The sequence below is a fragment of the Plectropomus leopardus genome, chromosome 16 (assembly GCF_008729295.1).
Source record: "Plectropomus leopardus isolate mb chromosome 16, YSFRI_Pleo_2.0, whole genome shotgun sequence".
NCBI lineage: Eukaryota > Metazoa > Chordata > Actinopteri > Perciformes > Serranidae > Plectropomus > Plectropomus leopardus.
The window spans coordinates 18,001,048-18,024,966 of NC_056478.1; the positions used below are offsets into that span (position 1 = coordinate 18,001,048).

At 41.2% G+C, this 23,919-nt stretch overlaps 1 protein-coding gene across 8 annotated transcripts in view; it reads left to right on the forward strand.

The window, feature by feature from the left end:
- si:dkey-174m14.3 (uncharacterized protein LOC563117 homolog) overlaps nucleotides 1–22,398 on the forward strand; it is a 48,263-nt gene extending 25,865 nt beyond the window's left edge. For 4 of the 8 annotated variants that reach the window (XM_042503467.1, XM_042503470.1, XM_042503469.1 and 1 more), the window contains 6 exons: nucleotides 6,923–7,127; nucleotides 9,919–10,080; nucleotides 13,532–13,598; nucleotides 15,168–15,275; nucleotides 15,664–15,744; nucleotides 20,115–22,398. In XM_042503467.1, coding sequence (XP_042359401.1) covers nucleotides 7,030–7,127; nucleotides 9,919–10,080; nucleotides 13,532–13,598; nucleotides 15,168–15,275; nucleotides 15,664–15,744; nucleotides 20,115–21,527 — 1,929 coding nt within the window. In that variant the 5' untranslated portion in view covers nucleotides 6,923–7,029 and the 3' untranslated portion in view covers nucleotides 21,528–22,398. Of the gene's footprint in view, nucleotides 1–6,922; nucleotides 7,128–9,918; nucleotides 10,081–13,531; nucleotides 13,599–15,167; nucleotides 15,276–15,663; nucleotides 15,745–20,114 lie in introns of those variants that run through there. The other 4 variants (XM_042503473.1, XM_042503472.1, XM_042503474.1 and 1 more) reach the window with 3 other exon arrangements.
- The last annotated feature ends 1,521 nt before the right edge of the window (nucleotides 22,399–23,919 follow it).

Sequence of the window (23,919 nt, forward strand, 5' to 3'; positions counted from 1 at the left end):
TAAGAGAACTAGAGGCGCTAAAATGCTAATCATTTCTGTGTTTTTGGAGTCATTACCGGGCTTCTCTATTGCACCTGATATTCCCTAAGCGACCATAACCAGCACTGAGACATAGCCTAGTTACCGCAAATCCAGAGTTGAGAGCCTTTTTTTTAAAAGTGTGTATTAGGCCGAAAATGTTGATCTCCTCCATATTTACCATAGACTGATTTTTATGGGAAAAAGGAAAGCTATTTGCTAGTTGTTATTAGTTGGCTTCACATGCGGTGTGCGTTATCTAAGTTTTAAAAGTTGAGCTTTGTTTATCTCAGTGTGCAGCTTTTGCACCCTCAAAAACAGGCATTTACGAATGCATGCTACTACTGTATCTCACTTGCATCTGAACGGGCCTCTATGTTGATAACACTGGATTTTAGGGCACAAAAAAATGAGGCATGTGTAAGGGCCATTACAGAGGTTAAACTTAGGGCTTTCACTGGCCACCAGACTGCTGTGAAAATTTGAATTCGTATTTTAAATACTTTGGTGGCTGCAATGGGCTATGGTTACATGCGCACCATTATTCCCCTTTTATACAGAATATGACAGGATTCTGGGTTTAATGTGGGTCATGTAAATAGCTTATTTCATTTCAATGTTCCAAATTAAGCCATTATTCAAATTTTGCATTTTCTCATTAAGAAATGTGGGAGATGCCAGTATAACTTGGTTTGTAGCAGACATGTTTACAGTCAACTTGGAATATGCATCTCAACTGGGGTTTTCACCGCAGCTTGTGACACAAGGCCTCTTGTCTGTTTACTGGTGGTTCTGTGCATTGTCATCAATACATTGTACACAAACCAACTAGCCAACAGCTGCCAAGGCTGTGGAGTAGAGATGCATGCCGAAGAAAATCCCACATGCACACCTGCACACCTGGTTTTAAACTTTATAAAAGAGGTGGATATCAACAGATTTCTGGATATGCGGAAATATTGCAGCACTGACCTTTCAGAAAGAAGGAAAGAGTCCCAACAAGTCTGCCACTGGTAGGAAATGGGGAAAAAAATCTTGTTTTGATGCAAAATGACAAGGGGTTCCAGCTGTTCTTCCTCTTCATATTTTGATGCGATAAAAGCCATATAAGGGCATGTTAGTCAGAGTATGCATGGCTACATGTAAACAGGAATATTAGTGGAATATTCATTTTCATTGGTCTTATAAATAGCTAAGTAGTAATATTGTCTTTTTCGGAATAAGGGCGAAAACCAGACTATTTTTATGCATTTAGAAGTATTCAGTGTAAAGCCTGTGTGCCACGGCTGTCCAGGGGCTCAGCCCACTTTGACCCCTGGTTATGTGTGTCTGTGTATGCTTGTGCATGAGCATGTGCTTGTGCCCAAGAAAAAATATTTGCACTGGGGCCAATTATGGTACGCTGCTGATTTTAACCAAACGTAAACCTTTTAAATGTAAAATTACAGTGACCTTACCAATGTGGAGTATCAAACTGTGAGGGAGGTTTCGAGGAAATTAAACACATAAATTAATGTTTTCTCTCTGATTTCTGGGGCTTGTTTGCCTGCAGTGATCCCAATCTGGAGGTCACAGATTACACATCTTTTTTTATATGCCACTGCATTAATGGAAAAGCTTTTCTGGAAAGCTGTTAGTGGTATATTGCTTTCTGTACTTTCTCAGTATAGTCTCTGTTTTTGTGGGAACTCCATTCATGCATCCCTGAATTGAGGCTTTTTAGGCGGCCTCTTGAGAGTCATGGATGGACCTGTAAGTACATCTGAGCAGCCTGTTATATGTGTATAAGAGGCAAATGCTTATTGGCTCACGCACACAGAGACAGACATACATGGAAACCAGGAACACAGAGTGTTACACTGCAGGCTTGCAGATTTGCAGAGGTGGTTCCTTTGTTGTGTCTAATCACTACCTGTCCATTCGAGCTCCGCTCGTAAACAATATGTTGTGATAGTGGGCGGTGTGTCGTCTTTGTGCTGTGTGTGTGCATATGTGTGCATGCATGTGTGTTTGTGTCTGTTCTATTTTTAATGAGCTGAACCCTTTTGAAAGCTGCTTGCGCTTCTTCGTCCCATCTCCCCTTTGTTGTGGCTGAAAAGATGGCAAACGTTGGCCTTATTTTTGTGTATGCCACAACATTTAGTAACCACTTTTATTAAGAAAATTATTGTTCAACCAAAAAAGGCGGACAACAAAATAGTGAGGGTACTGAATGAAACAGAATGACAGAATGCTTTACTCTCGACTTTATGGAAAAATTGAAATGCAAAATCAATTCAGACTCACTGGTTCGGAACACGCAGTAATCACCAGGAAACTTCAAACTTTCGAGTATCAAATTGAGCAAGAGGTTTCAGCTGAGGTTTGGATTCTGGGTCGGAAGAAGACGTCTCGGGAGCTTTGCTAGGACAGCTCTCAGTAGGATTTACTGGAACCGTAACATGATTTTCTTGTCTGGAGGCAGATGCTGTTTTTTTGTAGAACAGCATGTGCTAGTGTGCTTGTGTTAAATTTGCTTGTGTGTGTGTGTGTGTGTGTGTGTGTGTTAGTGTGTTGGTGCTCTTATAGCTTGGAGATTTTCTTGCTCTACTCAAAACTTGTATTTATTTCAACCTGAATAATATATGAAAAACACTATTGAGAGACAAGTTTAAGTGACAGCATTTCAAATTATTTTGTATTATTTCATATGCATGAAACAAACTCAAGGTTTATAGAGCTCATTATCTTTGTTTTCACTCCCTGAATATTGAAAAATCTTTAACATTTTTATTTTGGAAGAAATCTCAAAAATATTGGTGAAAATCAAATTATTAAAATGATATCTGTAACAAAACCACCTAGTAATAAAGCAATTTCTCTTTTCATGTCAAAGGTCTAGTGTGTAAGATTAAGTGGCATCTAGCGGTGACGATGCAGACTGGTGAACTATTCCTTTAAACAGCATTCATGTATGCTAAACATGGCTATCTTAGATCTTACTCCCTCTTCTCAGTGTTACCTGTAGCTAACCCCTGGAGATTTTTCACCAATTTTCGGTCTGATTTACAACTTGCTCCGGTGTCAGTGTTGGACTCAATCTGTCCTCTGTGTGGTGACATTTTGGGTTTCAGAGGAAGAACAGAACTGTGTGTATTTTTGCGCTTGTATTTGCAGCTCTGCTAGACTCCATCACCTCTCCCGCTCATCCTAAAATCCTCTCGGGATGGTTGTCGTGATTGCACACTCCCCTGTGCCAAGTGCCATCAGCAGCACATGAAATCCGTTGAGCGGGTCATTATCCCCTGCTGCTGCTAATGATGTTGGTAGTTGGTGTGTAACTACTTAGTTGTCTGCTCCCGAGTTAATCAATGCTGGACAGAGAAAGAAGCAGAGGCATAAACCCACACACACTCACAGAATAGTACCTTAATTTGAGAGTTTTTTTTCTATGAGGCAGTTGAGTCATACTGTCATTGGGCTGAATGACTGCTATAGGTTAGCTACCTTGTTAATCTGAAGCCACAGAGGGCAGAAGGAGCATCTTTTTTGCCGTCTTTCTCTGCTGCTGCTGGATGAGTCAGCTGCTCGGGTTCCCTCCGCTCTAATGCTGAGGTCTGGGCCTCTTATAAGGGCTTTTCCTGAGAGTCTATCTATCTGCCAGGTAGATGTGATCAGCAAGGGAGAAAGCAGAGACAGGCAGGGAAGAGGAGAGGAAGGAGAAGAGAAATTATGATTTTCAGTGGAGACTTTACACCCACTCTGTTTGCTTTTCCTCTCTAATTTAGTGATGCTTCTCCTTCTTTCCTGTCTTTGACCAAATTGCAACCACTCAGGCTGTCGTCCCCCCCCTCTTAAATGCTTCCTGCTTTTCCCTCTTACCCATTCCCCAACTTTAATGTCCTCCTCCTTCTCTACCACCTCCCCTTCCTCTTCTTTTCAATGCTCTGAGTTCCTCTCAAATGTCAGCGTGGCACGAGTGGGTGGCAGGCAGCGCCATCTGAGCGAACCCCGTCTATGGTTTTGCTGCAGTGTGTGGATCGCGCTCAAGGTAGAAGAAGCAAGCGAGTGAATGAGCGAGGGAGTTGTTTGTTTGTTGGCGGTCTGACACCTGACGATTTGGCCTGAGATGTCGCGAGCAGCTGTCCTTTTTTTTGTTTACTTTTATGATAGAGCCTGTTGGTTTTATTTCATTCCTTGAAATAGAGGATTGAATGGACAGCTGATGCTGCAGCACTCAGATACACACATACACAAAACACATACAGGTACACATTGTACAGAAACTTATAGATGCATGCACACAAGTGTGCACCAAACTGACATGCACAAAAACATGCTCACACCCACCTCTTCTAGCACACACATATCCAGAGCCGGTGTGCTATGACTCAGAGGGGAGCAGCTGGAGTGAAGGCTCCAGTGGCGGTGGTGAGCTGTCACCATCTGGAGGAGTACATGTCTCCCTCCCTCCTCAGCCAGCGGCATAAATCACAATTGGATGTCAGTGGATCAACATGTTACTGTATGTATGTCATCAGGTTTTTACCATATGTACCGTATCTATGGATATATCATCCCAAACATGATGCTTTTCTCGGTTCTTCCCCCACTGCATTCACACACGCAGATTCTCATTGTTTCCTTTCCGCGTGGACAGTCCAGTGCTCGGATCAGAGCTGCTTTGATCAAGCTTTGACGGGCAGTCTCATCTAATAACCCGCACTATTTGTCTGCAGGCTGACAGCTGCACCTGTGCTGCACACACACCATCCAGACACGTGGGATTGAGGGGGACGGTAGAAATGTTTGGAAAAGAAGCTTTAGTGCGTTGGCCTTGTCAAACTCTTTTCAGTCAAGACTGGGTGGATGTGTCAGTTTGTGTCCTTTGTGTTTGGACATATAAGAGATGAAGTTCACAAAGAAGGGTCAGAGAGATATTTGTTTTACTGATAGGTTGGATATCTGCTTGTCACAAAGGTTTTTCATCTGCGACTAGAGATATGAAGCAGATATGTGTCCAGCAAGGACACAAATGCAGGCATAAAACCTTCAAATACATTTTCTTTAAAGGGCCCTGAAAACATTTTATCGTCAGCCTCTTGCTACATTTTCTATTTTGATTCTACAGTAAAGCAAAAAAAAAAAAAAAAGTTCCTCTAAATTTAGACCAGTTAAAATCATTTCACATGAGAGATTTCTGTTATGGGGTTTTTCTTGGTGCTCTTTTCAGCGGTTTAAAGTGCTGCAGATGGAGAAAGGTGATGTCACATATTTCCATGCACCAATCAGAAATATTTACACATAGATTTATAAGGATGACAAGTCTGGGGTCGTTTGTTTATATTGCCAGACCCCTGTCAGAATTGAACAGAAAATACCTACTTCTGTTTTCTTAACTTTTAACTTTGTGCTCATTTAGTCATGAAATTTTATATTATGACAATTTTTCCGGTTTTCAAACATTTTAAGACATTTCAATACCTTAAATGTGAAACATATGAGGTGAGAAATATAGATTTAAGGGTGACCTATAATGCTTTTCCTGTTTTCTGTCATCTATATAATGTTAAATTGAAGGATGTTTATATTAAATATAGCCAAAGTTTCAAATAATGAGGTTAACATATATAAAACAAGTCCTTGTGAGTAAAAACCTCAGATTTCCTGTCAGTCTGAATATTGTTGTCAATATTTTTTTGATACTTTAGCTTTAGAAGTCTTAGAAGGTTACATCAGCTAGTGATGGATTCATTTATATGGTTCATTGCTTCAGGCATGTGACTGTACATGTTTGCATTATGTAGCCCACACTGGGACATGTAGCCACATGCTTATGTTAGGAAAATGTCATATTGTTTGCTGATGTTTTTAATTTATCCCTGATTTCAGCTACAGTTATGGTGCAGATTCACCAAGATGTACCCGTAAACACTGACCAATCAGAGTAGATTGGGTTTTTCTGGGAGGGGGGCTTACAGAGACAGGCGCTAAAACTGAACATTTAGGACAGAGGGTGAATATTGCAAGGTCTTCTATATGTTAATTTATCTATGGCGGCCATGATAAAAAAAACATCTGCCACCACTTATTGATTTCATATTTTGGGAATACATACACCATTTGATTATTGATTGCGCCACACTCTTGGAGCGTAGAGAGTACTCTGGGCACAGATGGAGCAGTAGAACATCAGGCACAATCAAAGTGAAAATTAATCCCACATGTGGCTGGGTCTAAAAAACTTCAGACGCTGCTCCTCTCATCGTCGTGAGCTAATGCCACACATAGATTCTGATTCTGTGGGGAAACACAATACAGGTGTTCCAGCAAAGATGCATGAAGAAAATAAGTGTTTTTGATCATCAAAGTATGTAAACAAAATAGAAAAACTGAATACAAGTAGGAAAAAGAGCATAATAGGTCCTCTTCAACGACAACGTACAAATGAGTTGTAATGTTTCATTAAACCGACATAAATTCCACAAAGGTGCAAGCTGTGGAATATCCCCAGCCCTCAACAGATCTGTCCTCCCATGAGAAGCCGTTGCTCTTTAAGTCTGAAGGGCTGAAACCAAAGTTTGACATTTACCACTGATGTTTTAGATATTTTCATTTTCATTTTCCCTGTATCTTTGCAGGAAACAACACAGTGTGACACATAGCAAACACTAAAATTAGCCTAAAAGCTACATCACCAAGAGTAGATTTTAACATTTTAAGAGCACCGAAATGGTCTGCAACTCTAATATTGGTGCTGAGTTTATAGCTGTTTCAGCTATTATTTTATGTAGGACAAAACTGTGGGGAATTTTTCCATTAAAATGACTGAAAAATACATATAGAGTTTGTCCTTCAAACAGTATCCCTGGTTGAACTGTAGTCACTAATAGTTGCAAATCTGTGTGTCTGCTTTGTTTGGCAGGGTCAACACAGGTAGAGCACTCAGTAACTCCGCAGGCCACACTTAGCTGGTCTCCTCTGGGAAACTAACACACATGACGGCTCCCTGTGGTCAACCCCTATAAACACATGAGAGGGAAGGAACACAGACAAACCATGAAAAAGATATACATTGGCAAAACCGCCTTAAAAGTCCCCCGAAATGGCGGCAAACATCCGAAAAAGAGGTAAGAGAGTAACTCTCAGACGCCATCTTTTCCATCCGTCCTCGTTTTTTTCTATCTGTTTGTCCGTTCATCCGCCCACATGGCGTCTCCTCTCGCCACCCAGTGGTGCTAAAGCAGCCTCATCCCGCCTCTCCGAGCCCAGAAGTCATGCTGCCTCGTCATCTCATCTCGCCGGAATGAAAGCACTCATTATGTCTGACTCAACTCCTGTTCACAGAGGAGGTCACTAATGGGGGATTTTTCATCCCTGGAGCTACTTCACGTAAACTCATCCTCTATCAAACAACAAACACCTGTACTCCCCTGTTAATGCCTGCCAATCAAAGAGAAGCAGGAGGTGGGGGCTGCTGGGTGATGCAGCATTGAAATGCCCTCCAGTCAGTTGAGACATTCATTGAATCACTCTGTAGGCAGGTATTCTATCACTCACTGAAGTTGGTTGTAGATGTAGCAGCTTTTCATGAAAATCTGGGCTGGAAAAGTTACGTATTCCAGCAGATCCAGTGTAAAATCATCATGTCTAATTTACGTCTTTATTTAGCATTTAGCCTCTTATAGTACTGTGTTTAGTGGTGATTGGGTGGAGTTTTATTTGTACAAACATTTATAGGTGCAGAGCTGTACTGGAGACAGACATACTTTTTTGTTTTAAGTAAAAATGTAAGTACCACAGTTTGTCAGAAGTAAACATTATATAATAGCAACCATAAGCAGATATTTAAAATATGAGTTAACAGTATTCATTTTAAAGTCATAGTCATGTTACGTGTTGTGGTGGAAGTTTTGAAGTACCACAAATCAAGTGTCATCTAGTTTCAATATGTTGGAGAGAAGGCAGATGTCTCCATATATCTCAGACTCAGAAACTGACAACAAAACAAACTAGACTGATGAATAGCACTAAAGATAAGAGAAAAAAAAAAAAATTTTGATTCTGGGGTGAACTGTCCCTTTAAGCTCACACAGCTTGAGTGAGTGTGAGACATCGGTTAGCTATGTAAAAGTTTATCAGTGGATAGAATCGGTTGACCAATACTCATAGTTTAGGGCATGGGATGGGTCTTTGACTATCCTAAAATCTTGCCTGTTAGTAAGAAGACTGTTAACTGTTTGTATGCTGCTAGCCAAGTCATTGCCTTTGACTCCACTCACTGAAATTATATCAACTAGTGAGATTTCTGCCTCTATAGTTGCTCATTCTTTATGTCTGAACTTATTATTTAGGTGTCCGACAACGAAAGATCCGCAGTGTATCAGTCAGCTGATTTATTGGCAGATATTGATCCATCACAGATATACAGGTATCGGCTCACATGTTGTCCGATGTGCATGATGTTTATTTTTACCACAACATAATGCAGAAAAAGATGCTTCATGATAATTAAATCCCCGATGAAGTTTCATCCCACTGATACCATATTTGACAATTAAGTTAAACTGTAAAATATCCAGACCCCATTACATATCTTTGTGACAGGTATTTGCCAAACATATGTAAAGGATGATGTTTCGATTTCTGAATTTTTTATCCCCAAAATAGGCATCAGCCCAAAAAAGTATCTGTATCGTTCGGCTTTAGTGCCAGCACAGGTGTTTATATGCCACTACTTACATCACCTAGCGAGGCAAGAGAAAACAAAAGGAAAGCAAGACAATACATGTTACTGTTAACATACTGTATGTGTCAAACTCATTATACACCACGGGGTACTGTGTTTGGCATATCTGTCAATCATTTCATTCAGCACTGCCTTATTTTTATAATTTGTGTAATTGTTCGCAATTAATAATCAAGCTAAAGTGGTTTGTAGGACAAAAATGACTAAAATTTCAACAGAATTACAGAAAAAGGCTAGATTGGTGATATTTATTTTTACCAACTGTAATTCTTATTATGCATATTGGAAACTGGATAATACCTCCACTAAGTGACCTGAAAACACTGAAAGGAACCTGGCCCTGATATTTCTTTCAGTCCGTCTCAGCCCCCGCCTTCTGAATCTATGATCTTGTTAAAAGTGAGACAAAGAGGGGAAGTGAAAAGAGCGACGTGGCCACATCTCCATCCACTCGCTGCTATCTGTTATCCGGCTGCAGATAGAGTCATTACCCTCCTTCCTCCATCTGTCCATCAATACAGGGTCCATTAAGCCCAGCCGTGCACACTCAGATCCATCACGGCAACAGACATTTCCTCTTTTCCCACTCACACTTGCCCTTTTATTAGATTGAAGCCAAGGTAATGCACATACTCTGAAAATAGTCATCATTGTGCTGTCTGACTGAATTACATGTGGAGGGTATCGCTGTTCCGTAAATCTGAGCCTTCACAGTCCATTCATGTGATGTATTAGAGTTCATTGGCTCATATTTCATCACAGATTACACCCCCTCTTTTTTTTTTTCGGCGGGACCAATCTCACTGGTGATTGGGTTTCTGTGATGTGCTGCAGAGCTTTAATGCTGAAAAAGAGATCTAATGCTCAAATGCTTCGTATCCTTGCCTGCCCCCGCCTGGATTCTTAATTAGAGATCCGTGTTTTGGTCCCATGTTTTCTTCATGCAAAGCACTTTCTCACACAACTTTTCTGCTTTTATCACCCTCTCATGATGTTCTCATCACTGCTGCATGGCCGCTCAGGGGTGCATTAAAAAGATATGTAGACCCTTATGAGTCCATTTAGATGAGCATATATGCAAGTTACAATCTTGTTTCCTGCACCATATGCCCTGAACACAATCATCTGCTCTGTGTGTTTGTGTGTGTGTGTGTGTTTGTGTGTGCGTGCAGCTCGTTGCTGGAGCAGAAGGAGGACTTACGGAAGAGGCTTTCCTACACTACACACAAGCTGGAGCTGCTGCAGAGCGAGTTCGACTCCACTCGGCAGTACCTGGAGACAGAGCTGCGCCGAGCTCAGGAGGAGCTGGACAAGTTCACTGATAAACTGCGCAGGTAGGCCCACAAACTGCATGTACTCAGATGCTTTAAGTTTAGGTACCAATACCACAATATGTACCACAATACTCTATTACAAGTAAAAAATCCTAAATTTAAAATCCTATCTAAAAGAGTAATCCACTGATTGCGACACATTCTCACCCCAACTTGTCAAATACTGGCTCTTGGTCAGTGCCCCTACACCATACTTGCCATCCTCGAAATTTAGAAAAGTAGAAAATGGGAGTGCTCAAGTAAAGCAGAAGTACCTCAGAATTGTCCTTGAGTGCAGTACTTGAGCAAGTGTACTTATTTCCACCCCCACTCAGCATATATGACAGTATATATTAGAGTTAAGTCGCTAAAAAGGCTCCACACAAGGTCAGAGGTTTGAATATTTGGACTATAAGATTTTGGCCCAAATTTTGTGTTTTTAATCAGTAAAATTAAATTAAAATATAAATCACAGTTGTGTAAGAGAAACCTAAGTACTGCAGGGAAAACATGCACAGAAAGGTAACATAATATTTCAGTCACATGTGAATATAAACAAAATGCATCCAAAACAATCCTTTCCAGAAAGGACCAAATTTAAAAGTCTAAATAGATCCAGTGGGAAGAGAAATTCAAGCTATAACTCCTGTGCTTTTAACTCCATTTGTATGCTATGAAGTGCTGCACTGAACTTTTTAAAAAACTCTGTATTTACCCATGGGTATCTAAAGTTAGCTGGTCTTGCGTTCTGGTCCAGTGAACAGCAGCTTTAAAATTGGGGAGAGATGTAATGCACAGTGGAGGTTTTAAGAGGAGACCCTTATAGCTTAAATAGAAAGGACAGTATACAATTTCTCTGTTGCTGCTAATGAGGATCAGTTGACATTTTCTCATGAGATTTAATGAAATGGGCACAGTGAAAAACTTCATCATGTTGTTTTCGAATGTAATAATTAGTGTGTCAGGATATTTCAATAATTGAGCACAAACAGTGTGGTTTTCCAAAAGAGCAACACGCAGAACAAAAAAAACAAGTTGACGCATTTTGTATCTATTTTGCTTAGATTTAGCATTATTAAGTTCTTTGTAGGAAATCATCCCTGTAAAATAGAAAATAACCAAAGTAACTGCTATCCAGGCCAAACACCATTACTGTAAGTGTATGATTACCAAGAAGAGGAGGTGTTGGTTCTTGGAAATGTGGGTTCTTAATGGAACAAATGTTGTCTTATCAGCATTTGGTGCGAGTGTAGGAGTGTGTAGTTGTGTCTGAAAAATGATAAAAAGCAGATTGTAATCCTGACAATGCTTTAATTGGAGCAGAGCCAAATGCATTTAAGAACATACTGTCTGCCCAGACATTGGCTTTGGGAAAAAACTTTAAAAAAATAAATAAATCAATGTTAGTTATGTTACACCCATAGCAAGTCCTAAGCATCAGGAATGATAACAAAGGAGCTCAGGATACATCGTTTTTATTACAGAAGTTCAGTTTTAGTATTTACAGTATATTCTCCCTCCTTACAGCTGACTTCCCAGCTGCCACTAACGGGGCAGAGGTTTAGTTCCACTATCAGAGCCAGTGCACACTGTTAACACATTCTAAAGTTTACACACATGTATTTTTACAACAGTTAACCATGTCGAACTGTAAGCCTGCCTTGACTGTCTGACTGGGATCTGACCTGAGTAAATTAGTATTTGGTGGAGGAAGCAGGCAGACAAAAAAGAACACAAAAATAAAGAAAAGAAAACTAGCCCGCCCCAAGGGAAATACCCATATCTTTTTGCTGCTTCCAGCTTACTTACCAGGGTTAACGAAACAGCAAAAGAAACCCTCAAACAACAAGCAAACAATGAAATTAGTCCCACAGCAAGAGCAGCTACTGGACCACTGATCCTCTGCAGAAAAACAAATATTAATAATCCCAAGAACACTTTATTACCAAATATTAAAATACAGATTGAATGTTAAAAACTACATGACTAAACTTTAAAATTCTTGGTACAATGATCTACTTTCCGACTGACTGCCAGCCGCCTTCGGCCCAGCAGGGAAGCAGGTCTGAAACACATGAAAACAAATGTCACACATATTCAAACCTGACAGCAAAAAACGCTACACGCAGACAACAGCCTTAGGCCTACCAGCTGTTCCTGCACTTCACTGAACTTGTCTTCTCTGCGCGTCAGCATGGAATGAGGCGTGCACCTGGCTCACTCCACCGGCCTGAACCAACACCGTAACTTTCTCCTGCAAGAAATCCTGTATCTGCGAATCTCACTAACTGGTGCATTTGCCCTTTTTTCCTCTGCTTCAGCTGCAGCTTTTGTGACAATCTCAGAACCCACCGGCTATCAGAATGACAACAATAAGCCTCCAGGGCCAAGGGCTAATATTGCTGGTCAAACCAGGCTGAGCCCTCAACAAAATGCAGCAAAATGATTATTTAAATGGAAATGGTGATGCACTGAGCCCCCTGTTTGAAATTGTACATGAAAAGGTAGAGATCTACAAGAATGTGCTTTATAGACACCTCACTGTTGATTGGGTAACACCTCTGACACACCTACCAGATAACTTAAACTTACCCCACAAACCATTGCACACACACAGTTTTACAACGTTTAGAGGAAACATTTAGTTCAACCTGGCAACCAAAGCAAAAGGTGCACACCTCTCAAGTCAGTTATCACTTATGACCCACTATCAGTGTGTGGCAGTGTATTTTTCTGCAGAGACTCTGCCCTCTGCCTGTATTTTCTTATTTTCTGTGTTTGGGACATTTATGGGCATGTACCCTCACAGCGCTCAGGTGAGGTCGGGACTTTATAAAAAGGTTGCGGCCAGGTGCCAGACTGTAAGCAGAAAGCTTCCAGGAGACACAGTGCTGAAATAACACAAATATAGCGAGGTGAAATGCCAAACGAGCGTGAATATGGCGTTGGGGCTTTTACTGTCACTTTTAAATGTGAGCACTGGAACCAAAGAGTTTTCTTTTTGTTTTCCTTAAGGGAATTTTTCGAAACCTGAAGTGCAAGTATCCAAAAATTCACAAGAAAAAAATATTTGTGCACCAATTTTTTTTTCTTTCTTTTTCCTTAAATCGTGTTGTGACCACTCAGATTTATCTTGGGGCCCCCAGCCTGGGATCCACGGGGCACAGGAAATGAGTAATTTACATTATTATTTTGCCATATACAGTGTCATGTCTCTGCCTTTTGGATCACAAAAAACAGAATAAGATTTTCACTAAATCTTAATATCAGTAGAGTGAGGTCAGTGAGATGTGGAAATGACTTACAAGTGCTACACACTGAAACTGTGGCATCTAGTTTCCGCTCTGGCTCGTGTACTGCTGAGCCTGCTGATATGCTTATTTTCAGATGGGAGAGGCTGCTGCTCCGTACTGTATGTGTAAGTACAAACCATTATCTGCAAGTGAGCAATGTCGTTTATTCTGTCGTTTAGAATACAAAGCAGCTACTCGGCACTGCAGAGGATCAACCAAGATCTGGAGGAGAAGATTCACAGAAATGTAAGTGTGTAAGCCTCCGTGTGTGTGTGTGTTTGTGTCGTATGAATTGCCATGCTTAAGTTTAAGTACCTGGAGAAACAGAAGAAAGACAAGCGCTTCAGCAAGTTGTGGGGTTTAGCTGTGGGGCAGAGCACTTGGACAGCCAATTTGAATATGAATATGCCCTGCTGTTGGTACCACTGACGTTAATTATGGCCTATTACAATTGGCTGTCCTCCTTCCAATGGCAGAGTGATAGCAAACCCATTGTTCCTCAGTGCGCCGCACCTCACTTCATTTGTCAGACATTGCTTTTGCCGGTGGAAAGATACAATTAACTAGCCTCCCCGAGAACACTGTATGACAATCAGGTGTCTTTGCTGTTGAATAGACAGCTGAAAACGCTCAGCGAATGGGTTTGTTACAGCACAAGATAGTAATCAGCACGGCCCTCCTCGTGATTACAGCAGTGAGATACCCGGCCAATAAGGAGCTGAGGGTCACTGGGGGTTTTTGAGAAGATTTTTTTTTTTTTTTTTAAATGAACGCCAGCAGCTTTTATTTTCTCATGAAGTGTCCTCATCAGCTCACTGATTCATCTCACGTATTTCCTCCTCAAGGGCGAGAGAGGTGCTGAGTAAGTCTCTCTGTAATCGTAAAGCTTGTTTACTCCAGAGGTGCCACAAACCCATCTGACCCCGTGGCCCTGCACAACTATAGAGAATGTAATTACAAGACAGATAAACACAGTGATATACTTTGAGTGTGCTTCCACTCGCACACTGTTCAACAGAGGAAAAAAAGCCCGAAGAAAGAGACGACAAAACTTTTCATTGTTGCTGCAGCTGTCGTATAACCTGAAACACTGACAGGAAATCAGCATGAAAGGCAGCAAGCAATGAATTACAACAGCAGCGAAGAAGAGTTAAACCTGAACTCTGTCCTCATCAGCCAACAAGAAGGGAAAGTGTTCTTCTGTGGTATGCTCAGTTTACTGACGTCATCATTTCTTGGTAACCCATAGTAACCAAAAAAAAATCAGCAACAGTATCTCTTGTGCAACTTAAACACTCTCAATGTGTGAAGTTGTGTATCTTTAGTGTATCCATCCTGTGTTTATATTTAGAGTCATGATCCTGTACACAAGCCACAGAGAATAGATTCTGGCTATATTAGACATTACTCAGGGTACCAACTATTCAAGCTGCTCTTTATAAACTTTCATGACATTTTGGAGGTTTGTTTGGTTGATTAGCTTTAGGGTTGTAGCCAACTGTAGCAGTTCAAAGCTTTATTCATAATGTTGACATTCAAATTGTAAGTCATCATTTCGAACACTGCACAGCTTTTTTTGCATGTCTGTTTATTCTGCTTGAATATGGTACTTCTGCACAGAAAAAGATAAGACTATGCTACTCTGACAGGTCATTGCAAATTCAGAGTGCTGTGAATTACTTAATGGAATCTGATGAATGAAACATTTTTAAAAAGTGGATGAGCTGTGTGTAGAAGTAAACTTTGCAAGTCAAAGTGAAAATATAAGTCTTGTTTACATGCCACTGGTTCCTAAAACTCTTGTCTTCTCGTCAGTCTCAGCACCATGACGATGAGAAAAGAGCGCTGAGCAGAGAGATCATCGTGCTCAACAACCACCTGATGGAGGCAAAACTCACCATTGAGAAGCTGCAAGAAGACAATGTAAGAGCCTCCCTACATCTCAAGAGAATAAAATCAAACATATTTTTTATACTTTCTCTTTTTTTATCTGCCTTGAACAAAAACAGTCTTCTTAATTTGTCATCACAGTAACACAAGATTTTTTTTTCATGCTCGGCTGAGGTTGTCACAGCAAAACTCATCAAACACGAGCGTTTAGAGACACTTTTGTTCTTATTAACTTACCTAATTCTGCACAAAAGCAAATAAAAAAGTGGTTTCTGCTTTTAACAATCTGATTTTCAGTTTTCAAAGCAAAGCAGGCAAAGTAACCTCCGAGGGAAGAATAATCGGGATGATGAAAATAATCACCACTACTTGTGAATATTCATCTTTAAATGCTACTTGTCTTCCAATTGTGTCTCTGAAGGACATGTACAGGAAGGACTGTAACCTGGCTGCTCAGCTTCTCCAGTGCAACAAGTCTCTTTACAGGGCGCAGCTCTCTGAGGTGAGACCTGCGATGATTCTTGCATATCTTCAGTCTTGTTATTAAGAATATTACATTATAATCTTATTTATGTTGTTTTGAATTTAGAAGCCCAAAGCATTACTAAAATTACACCAGGAATAGCCTTTTGCGTTGTATCTTGATGCAGAAGAGGTTAGCGGTAAGATTGCACTGCAGTTAGAGTAAGGCAACAAAACTACTTTTTAATGGTTAGGAAAAGCTTGTGGATGTCACCAAAAAACACCCACTTTTAAGTGGCACAAATGCAACAACCTATGTTTTTTTTGGTCCTGAACACAGCTCTCCTGGGTCAAAGTTTGTTGATTGTGGAGAAATACAAATGTGGCCAGAAAGGTGACAATGTGTGGCCACAACACACCTGGCTTTTAGAGGACCCATCCACCTTGGCTCCCGCCCACCCTGAATTGACTTTGACACTCTTTCAATTTGTCTGTTGCTCTGAGTGTCTAATATTGACACAGATGGGTTTACATTGGAGGAAGCCCAGTGTGTCTTACACAGAGGCTTAACAATACCCATGATGTCATCATAGTTATGCCAGGGACACTGCCTCAGCAGCCTATTAGTGAGACGACACTGAAATAGACGTTTTTGCCTGTTTCATAAGGTTTATCAAGATTTCAGTCACGTCAAATCCCAACAATCCCAAGTGTAACAGTAAAATGCATTTACATTTTTACTTCTCAAAAGTCACAAGCAACTAAAGGTTCCCCTGATGTTTGCACTGAGCATTTTCCAACAAAAACAGGTAAAGGAGAAAGATTTGGGGAAACAGTCGGTATTTTTGGAGGAAGGGATTTGAGTGAGTTGTTTCTGAAGCAGCGCTAAGGTGAATTCTCAGCTCATGACAAAAAGACGAGCAAAGAAATGTGCTGTCTCGACTATAACTGAAGGTCATCTCGCCCTTTGTGAGGCAGAAGAGATAAGAGACAAGACACGGTGGAGCATTGACTGCTGTAGGTCACTGCAGGAAGGCCGGAGATTAGAGAGGTAAAGCTGGTTTTTGGCTGAATAACCTTCGACTGACAGAAGCAAAAAAGGTTCGAAAAAGATGGTCCCTAATTTAACATGCTGCCTCAACAAAGATGAAGTTGAGACATGTAATTATCTACACTAAGAATTTATAGAAAGAATTTATATTTGTACACTATAATATACAGATATATATATATAAAATGAACAAAACAATAGTAGCTATCAAGAGGCAAACTGAAAAACAGTCACTTTTTCCTTTTTTAGATTTAAAGACAAATATTCAGATTTTACAAATTGCCAGCATAAACCAGTGATGGACAGAAACTATTTACATTTACTCCGAAGTATCAAAATGTTCACTCCACACAGAAATGCAGACAGCCCAAATTCAGAAACTGTGCCTTTAGATGAGCCATCAGAAATTCTTTGAAGTTGTGATGTCACAACTATACTATATTAAGGGAGAAACTGCTGCTACAGTGCCATTATGATCATTTTGCAGCCGCAATGACTGCAAAGAGACGCTGAGAGCACAGATGTGGGAGACTTGGAAAGTGTGACCAATCAGAGCAGACAAGGGGGCTTAAAGAGACAGTTGCTAAAATAAAGCTTTTCAGACAGAGGGTGAACACAGGTACATTCATGTAGACAGTGTGAGAATCTTTATTTTTTTTTAATATATTAAAGCATTTAAACATGCTCTGATGGGCACCAACAAGAATGAACCTGAAAATGAGCATAATATGGGACCTTTAAGTAAAAGTAGTTTGTTCACCACTGACATAAACTACTTTTTGTTTTCATTCTTGTTAAATTCTTTCAGAGTTTAACTGGAATTAAATGCAGGCTTGGAAATGAAAAGTAACAGTAGCACAGATCTTGAAACCCAGGCTCTCAAGTCTTTCTCCTCCTGTCACTCAGTGCGCAGCTAAGTCAGAGTGTAATTACACTGCACCGGGTTTAGCAATCATGTAATTGTTTGACAATGATTGAGCACGAAGCACAACGGAAACTACTTCAAGGCAAATTGTGCACAAATGTGCGGGACAGCTAACTGTTCAATGAGCTAAAACAGCATGTGGCGAAATGTAAATTTAGAGCTGCTGTTGCTTGTGAAAAGAGCTGCATGTGGGTATCAGAGTGTTGTAAGGCCAGGCCAGCTTGGCGCCACTATTCGCTGCATCAGCCCCGGGCCTTGTGCCTCACCCATGTGACAAGGGTGGCTTTAAAGGCTGGCAAGTGTCCACAAGAGAATGCCTCTGCACGTTTTTTTCCCCTATGGCTGAATGGAAATATCAATGCAAACTGCATTTGGTTGCATAAGGCTCATAAAATATCCCCCTATACACAAACACATGCACACGCTTGCTGTACACAGTATAGGATTTGCTATAGAGCGAAAAACTGTTATGCAGGCTTCCTGCCAAACATTATGGGGGGTCAGAGGCTTTACATGCGCTCTCTGTATGTCCACCAGTCTCCTGTGGGCGGGAGCTAATCGAAAGCATATTGATGAATGGTGCTGCAGCATTTTGAGGAACGCAGTGGCTCTTCAGCGCCTACTGAAGTGCTTCAGTCGTTTGGCTTGAATTCTTGAACACCACATTAAAAGTGATCCTGTTCAAGTGAAAGAATGCGCGGACAGTAATTAAGTGGCATTTAGTTTGGTTCAAGTCGTAATAAAACTGCTGTGATAAAAATGTCTTTTCATGTTAGTCTTTTCTCTATCTTACAAAGTTATAATTAGCTCGCCTTTCATTGCCAATTAGAACAACTGACTAGATTTGTGTTGATGATGTGCTGCAGTCGGCTTAATACTTGTTGCTATGGAGAGGCACAGATAGTGGATAGAGGCTTTTTTTTTGTTATTGAGAAATGCTCGGAATAGAGCGATGTCTTTCTTTTCTGAGGAAGGCAACTCAGGTCAGCTTCCTTTCCACATATATCTTCCTCTTTTGTTATGGTTCTTGTCACTGATTATGACACAGTTGTTCCAGTAATGTCAGGTAAATATAGGTGTGTGTTGCAGTGACATACTCACATCACTTGCACACATACTGCAGAGCAAAGGGACAGAAACAGCAGTTCATTAAGAAAGTACACTGTAGTATCCATCAGATATATTTCTACAAATATATATTTGTATTTTTGCAACACAGTGTGTGATTTGGATCAGTCCCATAATGTGGTACTAGATTGCACCGTGAGACGCAACCAAAGACAACCTGCAGCAAAATGCTGTCAGAAATTCAATTTTACACAATGTGACTGTTGCCACGACCCACAAACCAACAAATCAGAAAAAAACCCACTCACAAACCAAAATGATGGAGGCGAAACGAAAAAACTGCTTTACTAAGCAATACAAAAAATACAAAAGCAACTCACTGAACAAGAAAATGAACAGCAAAGAAACCAGGCACAACCCATCAGCAAACTGTCAGGGAAAAAAAAGGGAGCGACACAAGAGTAAACAACTACTTTTCTGTTCATCCTCAATATAAACTGGAGACTTAAAAAAATCAACCAGGAACGCATAGAAAGAGGGACATCTGTTGAAGCACTTGCATATGTAACTGATATTTACTACGGGTGGGACAATGTCATTGTCGCAAGTGATTCTCAAGTCTGATGTTGACTTACCGTAGTTTTTAATTGTGAACTAAATTATCTTTGGTACCCTTTTTTTAGTTGGTTCCTTAAGTACAAAATATTGTTTAAGTCAGTCTGTATTTTATTTAGTTTGTATCTTTGTTTCAGTTAACTAATTTTTTTTTTTTTTTCACACCTGGTTTTAGTTTTAGTTTTTATTTTGGTCTTAGTGAGCTATAATAACCTTCGTCCTCACCCCTGATATTTACCCAATAGAATAAGTAAATTAATGAGATCCAGAAAGGGAGTAATGAAAAAGAAGTTTGTGAGATTCTGGCAAGAAGAGAAGTTTTCAGAGTTGCATGACGTAAACTGAAGACTGGTCTCTGCTTTCATTTTTTATGTACATTGTAGTGCTACGAGTCACCGTGTATTCATTGCAGTATCTGACAATCTGGCAAACTGAGACGATACAGTCTGAGTGTGAAACGCAATAAACACACATTATTGTGGTGCAGTCTAAAGGCATCTTAGATCATAGTAACAGAGATAGTCCAGGGAGTGTTTTGTAGTGCAGTGGAGCATAGTGTTCAAGTAACTATTTACACTGAACACAGTAATGTGGTTAAGACACTGAGAGTATTTTGGAGCCTGTAAATGTTGCAGTTTGCAAAACCCTCTTCAAACAACCATCAGCTCATGCTTCAGCATAGCTCCATCTGTTGGAACAGCAATACTCACATCATGTGTTTCCTGCCTTTTCTTCTCTCTGACACTTCCAGCTGCCTGCTGATTTTCAGGAGCGACTGACCATGCACATGGAGGAGTCTCCTCTCTGTCACACCTACTCCGACTCTGTCCCGACCTCTCTCATTGGCAAAGTGCTCGAGAAGCCGGACGAGGCCTGCAGCAGCAGCCAGGCCTCTCGCTCCCCCAGCCCCCAAACCCAGGACCATGCTTTTATTTTGGAGAGCCTGGGACCAGGAGGCCGGCTGGGGCTCCGCGCGCTCTACAAATCTGACTTGTACAGTAGCGACACGGCCCTGTACTGCCCTGATGACCGGCACCGCGAGCGGAGGCCCAGCATGGACCTCCACGGTCAGAGGAAGCTGCTATACGGGCCCCAAAACTCCACCGACAGCAACCCAGAGGAGGGCTCGGTGGGGTTGAGAGCCGGCTTCTCGCAGGAGCACTTTCCTAAGTTCCCCGCTACGCTGGGCGCTGGCTCCAGCTCCTACTCCAGCTTCAGTGGAGGGGGGTCTGAAGACAAAGGCAACGGCCCGCCCAGCAGTGCAGCCTCCTCCCCGCACCACCATTCCCTCTACATGGAGTGGAGAGATGCAGGGGACTACGAGAGAAAGAGTGACTCATCGTGGGAGAGAGACAGTCCGAGAGGCTTCGCCAACGCTCATCCCTTCCAGCAGACGGAGCTGAGCCACCACCAGAACAGCAGCTCGCCTGTCTACAGCCGCACTATGTCCTCCTGTTTCAGCGAGCCCTATGAGCCGCTCCCTCCCTCTTCATCCCCAAGTGTTGCCTATGGAGACAGCCGTCGAGGAAGCACGTTAGCCCCCGAGGAGGAGGAGCTGATCGGCCGATGGAGACAACTCAGTGTTGAGGACTTAAGTGCCCACACCTATCGCAGCCCGGGCCGAGCCTCCCCTTACAGCTTCTCGGAGCAGCACTTCTCCGTACGGCCCGCTAAGATCCGACTCGGCCCACTCTACAGCAGCTTCCAGGAGGGTGCTGACTATTACCACCAAGAAGTGGGCGTCATGGACCCCGTGTGGGTAGCCGCAAGCCCCAGCCCCGAGTGCAGCCCAGGGCCGCGGCAGGCTCACAGCCAAGCCCACCTGTACCGAACCGAGGACAGCCAGGAGTCGGAGCACAGCCTCTACCACTCAGGGAGCTCCAAAGACAGGGAAGGGAACGTGGCGGCCGGCGGCCAGACTACGGATTACGTCGACCCCAGCCCCAACAGCTCCACCGAGTCTCTGAACCAGAGGACCCTGGAGATGGCCGCAGAGCTGCAGCACTACCAGGTGGAAATGCACAGCCTGCCCGCGCAGCCGAGCCAGTCGCCTCCACCGGTCCCACCCCCCCCTCCTCCGTACAACCAAAAATTCGGTTCTTTGGGACTTTCCAGGAAGGACAGTCTGACCAAGGCGCAGCTTTATGGAACGCTTCTGAACTGAAGGAATCAGGTTTATTCTCTGACAGGACGTCAGGCGCTGATATGTCCCGCTACGCCTTCTGTTAGCACGATCATTTTAATAGAAAATGGTCTAAACAGCAGCCAGGGGCCGAATAATTCAGAATCATGTAACTATTGCTGATTATTTAAAAGCTTTGATTGTATGGCAACAGTTTACACTCCTGAGCGAGTTAGTAAGCACGTGAATGAGTTGGATTTAGAGGAATCAGAGGAGAGGAGCTCTAGTGGCCATTAAAATTTGTAAGAATGTGTATGTATTTAAATTACAAATGTATAAATATATACTTATAACTGAAAATGGAGTGATATATTTTGTATGTAGCTGTAAGCAAGAATTGTTCCAAAATAGTCAAACAAAATGCTAATCTTATTGATAAACCTGGAACCTGTACATAAATTAAAAACTGCCAATCCTATATTCGAAAACTCAGAGAGGTATTTTAACTGAGAGTTGACGCCTGTTGTAACTGCACCAAGATTCAGTCATTATTTTTAATGAACTGAAGCAGCGGTGTTGGCGTTGTGAGGATTTAAATGTGAATGTTGGAACACGACAAAAACAAATTAATCACTTCAATGAACAATGAGAAACATGCATTTAGTTTTTTCTTCCGTTGATTGATTTTGACAGTATCGGTGGGTGTGTTATCTTGTTATTGATGGAACGTTTTGAGATCTGTCTTAGCAGTCAGTATTATTTTTTATTTCTGCTCTTCTATATCCCACGGAGAGGTTTTCCTGCCCCCATTCTACCTCAAATTTGGATGCCCACACCCCATCAAGCCACTGTAACCCTGTTTCTTTGACGACGATGCATGTTTATATATTTTGGTTGTTTTGTTCGCCTAATAAAGCACAAATTATACATATAAGCCCCCAAGCTTTTCTTTAATGTTCATATGTAGCTGTGTGGGGATTTAAAATGCACAGTTGTGTGTGATAGGTGGTTCTTTTAAGATAATTACATGTCTGCTAATCCATGTCGAGTGATGAAACTGAGAGGAAGACCCTTCATTATTCGCTCATCTTGCAGCAGCCGTGCACTGAGTCATTATGATGTCTGCTTCATCACTGTTGTAAATTTAAAAATAGGTGTGTAGACACTGATTTTGCCAAGATCAGAAAACTCAAAACTGAAAGGAAGTTTATTTGTGTTTTTCAAAGAGTCATACAAGTATAATCATTTGAAATGCTTTTGTTATATTTTAGCCACTTACGAAAAATCAGTATCAGTTTAAATGTACGCTACATTTGGAATATTTGATCCACCTTACTGGTTTAACTGATTGAGGCAAACAAAGTCTAGCACCTTTCAGTCTAAAATGCCTGTTTGTGTTTGTGGACCTTCACAGGAGAGATTTTGACTCGTCACGGTAGGAAAAGGCGCAGGTGAAACTGATAACACTGACGATGGCTCAGTTCCATTAAGCTTGCTGGTGAACTGGTTTAGTGAGCCAGCATGCACAAAGCCAGGAGCTTCCCTAAGTGGAATGCTGTTGTCATTAATGTTATTAAACGACCTGCTGCTTTTTCTTCTGTGACATGTCAAAATGTCTGTTGTGACAAAGGTCTGTGGAGTCTGCAGGTTTTTAGGCAACATCTTCAGTTACCAGTTGAAAAGGTGAGTCTTATGGCAAGGTAAAGCCTTAAAAATATTCTAAATGTAGACTGCACTAGAGCTGATATATGATATTAAGTCTGATAGATTGTGCCGGTAGATTGAACTCTTTAGAGGTCAATGGGTTGCAATAAGGAGTTAGTCTCACAGCCTCTCAAAACTGAGGACTTTTCTCTGTTGTGAACTGAATATTTAAGTTTTGGATTGTTGGCTGAACAAAGCTGAACATTTTTATTTTTCAGTTTTATCTGACAAATTGTAGACTTAATGATTAGTCTGTTAACCTTTTGAAACCTGGAATGATGTTATATTCTGGTGATGCATTCAGACATCTTTCAAACGTACAAAACACAGCTAAAAGTGTAATGAGCAACTTGGAAAGAGATGTCCCACAAACTGCAAGAAATTAGGAAATGGTGACAAGAAAATGACCTGAAAGTTAAATTATTATAAGTTAATAATAATTAGTGCTGGGCATAGATTAATTTTTTTAATCTAGATTAATCTCACTGCAATCCTGTAGTTAATCTAGATTAATCTAGATTAAAATTATAGATTTGAATTTTGCCAAAGACATTCAAAATAATATCTATCTATCTAAATGATGAAAATGCATCACAAAATGCTTGAGAAAGCTGTTCTACTATAATATTTGGTAAAGAAAAATAATGTTCCATAAGATTTACTTTGGTGTTTAACTTTTTTTTATTTTGTTAAACACAGACATTTAGGAACACAGGTTCTGTCTCCATGT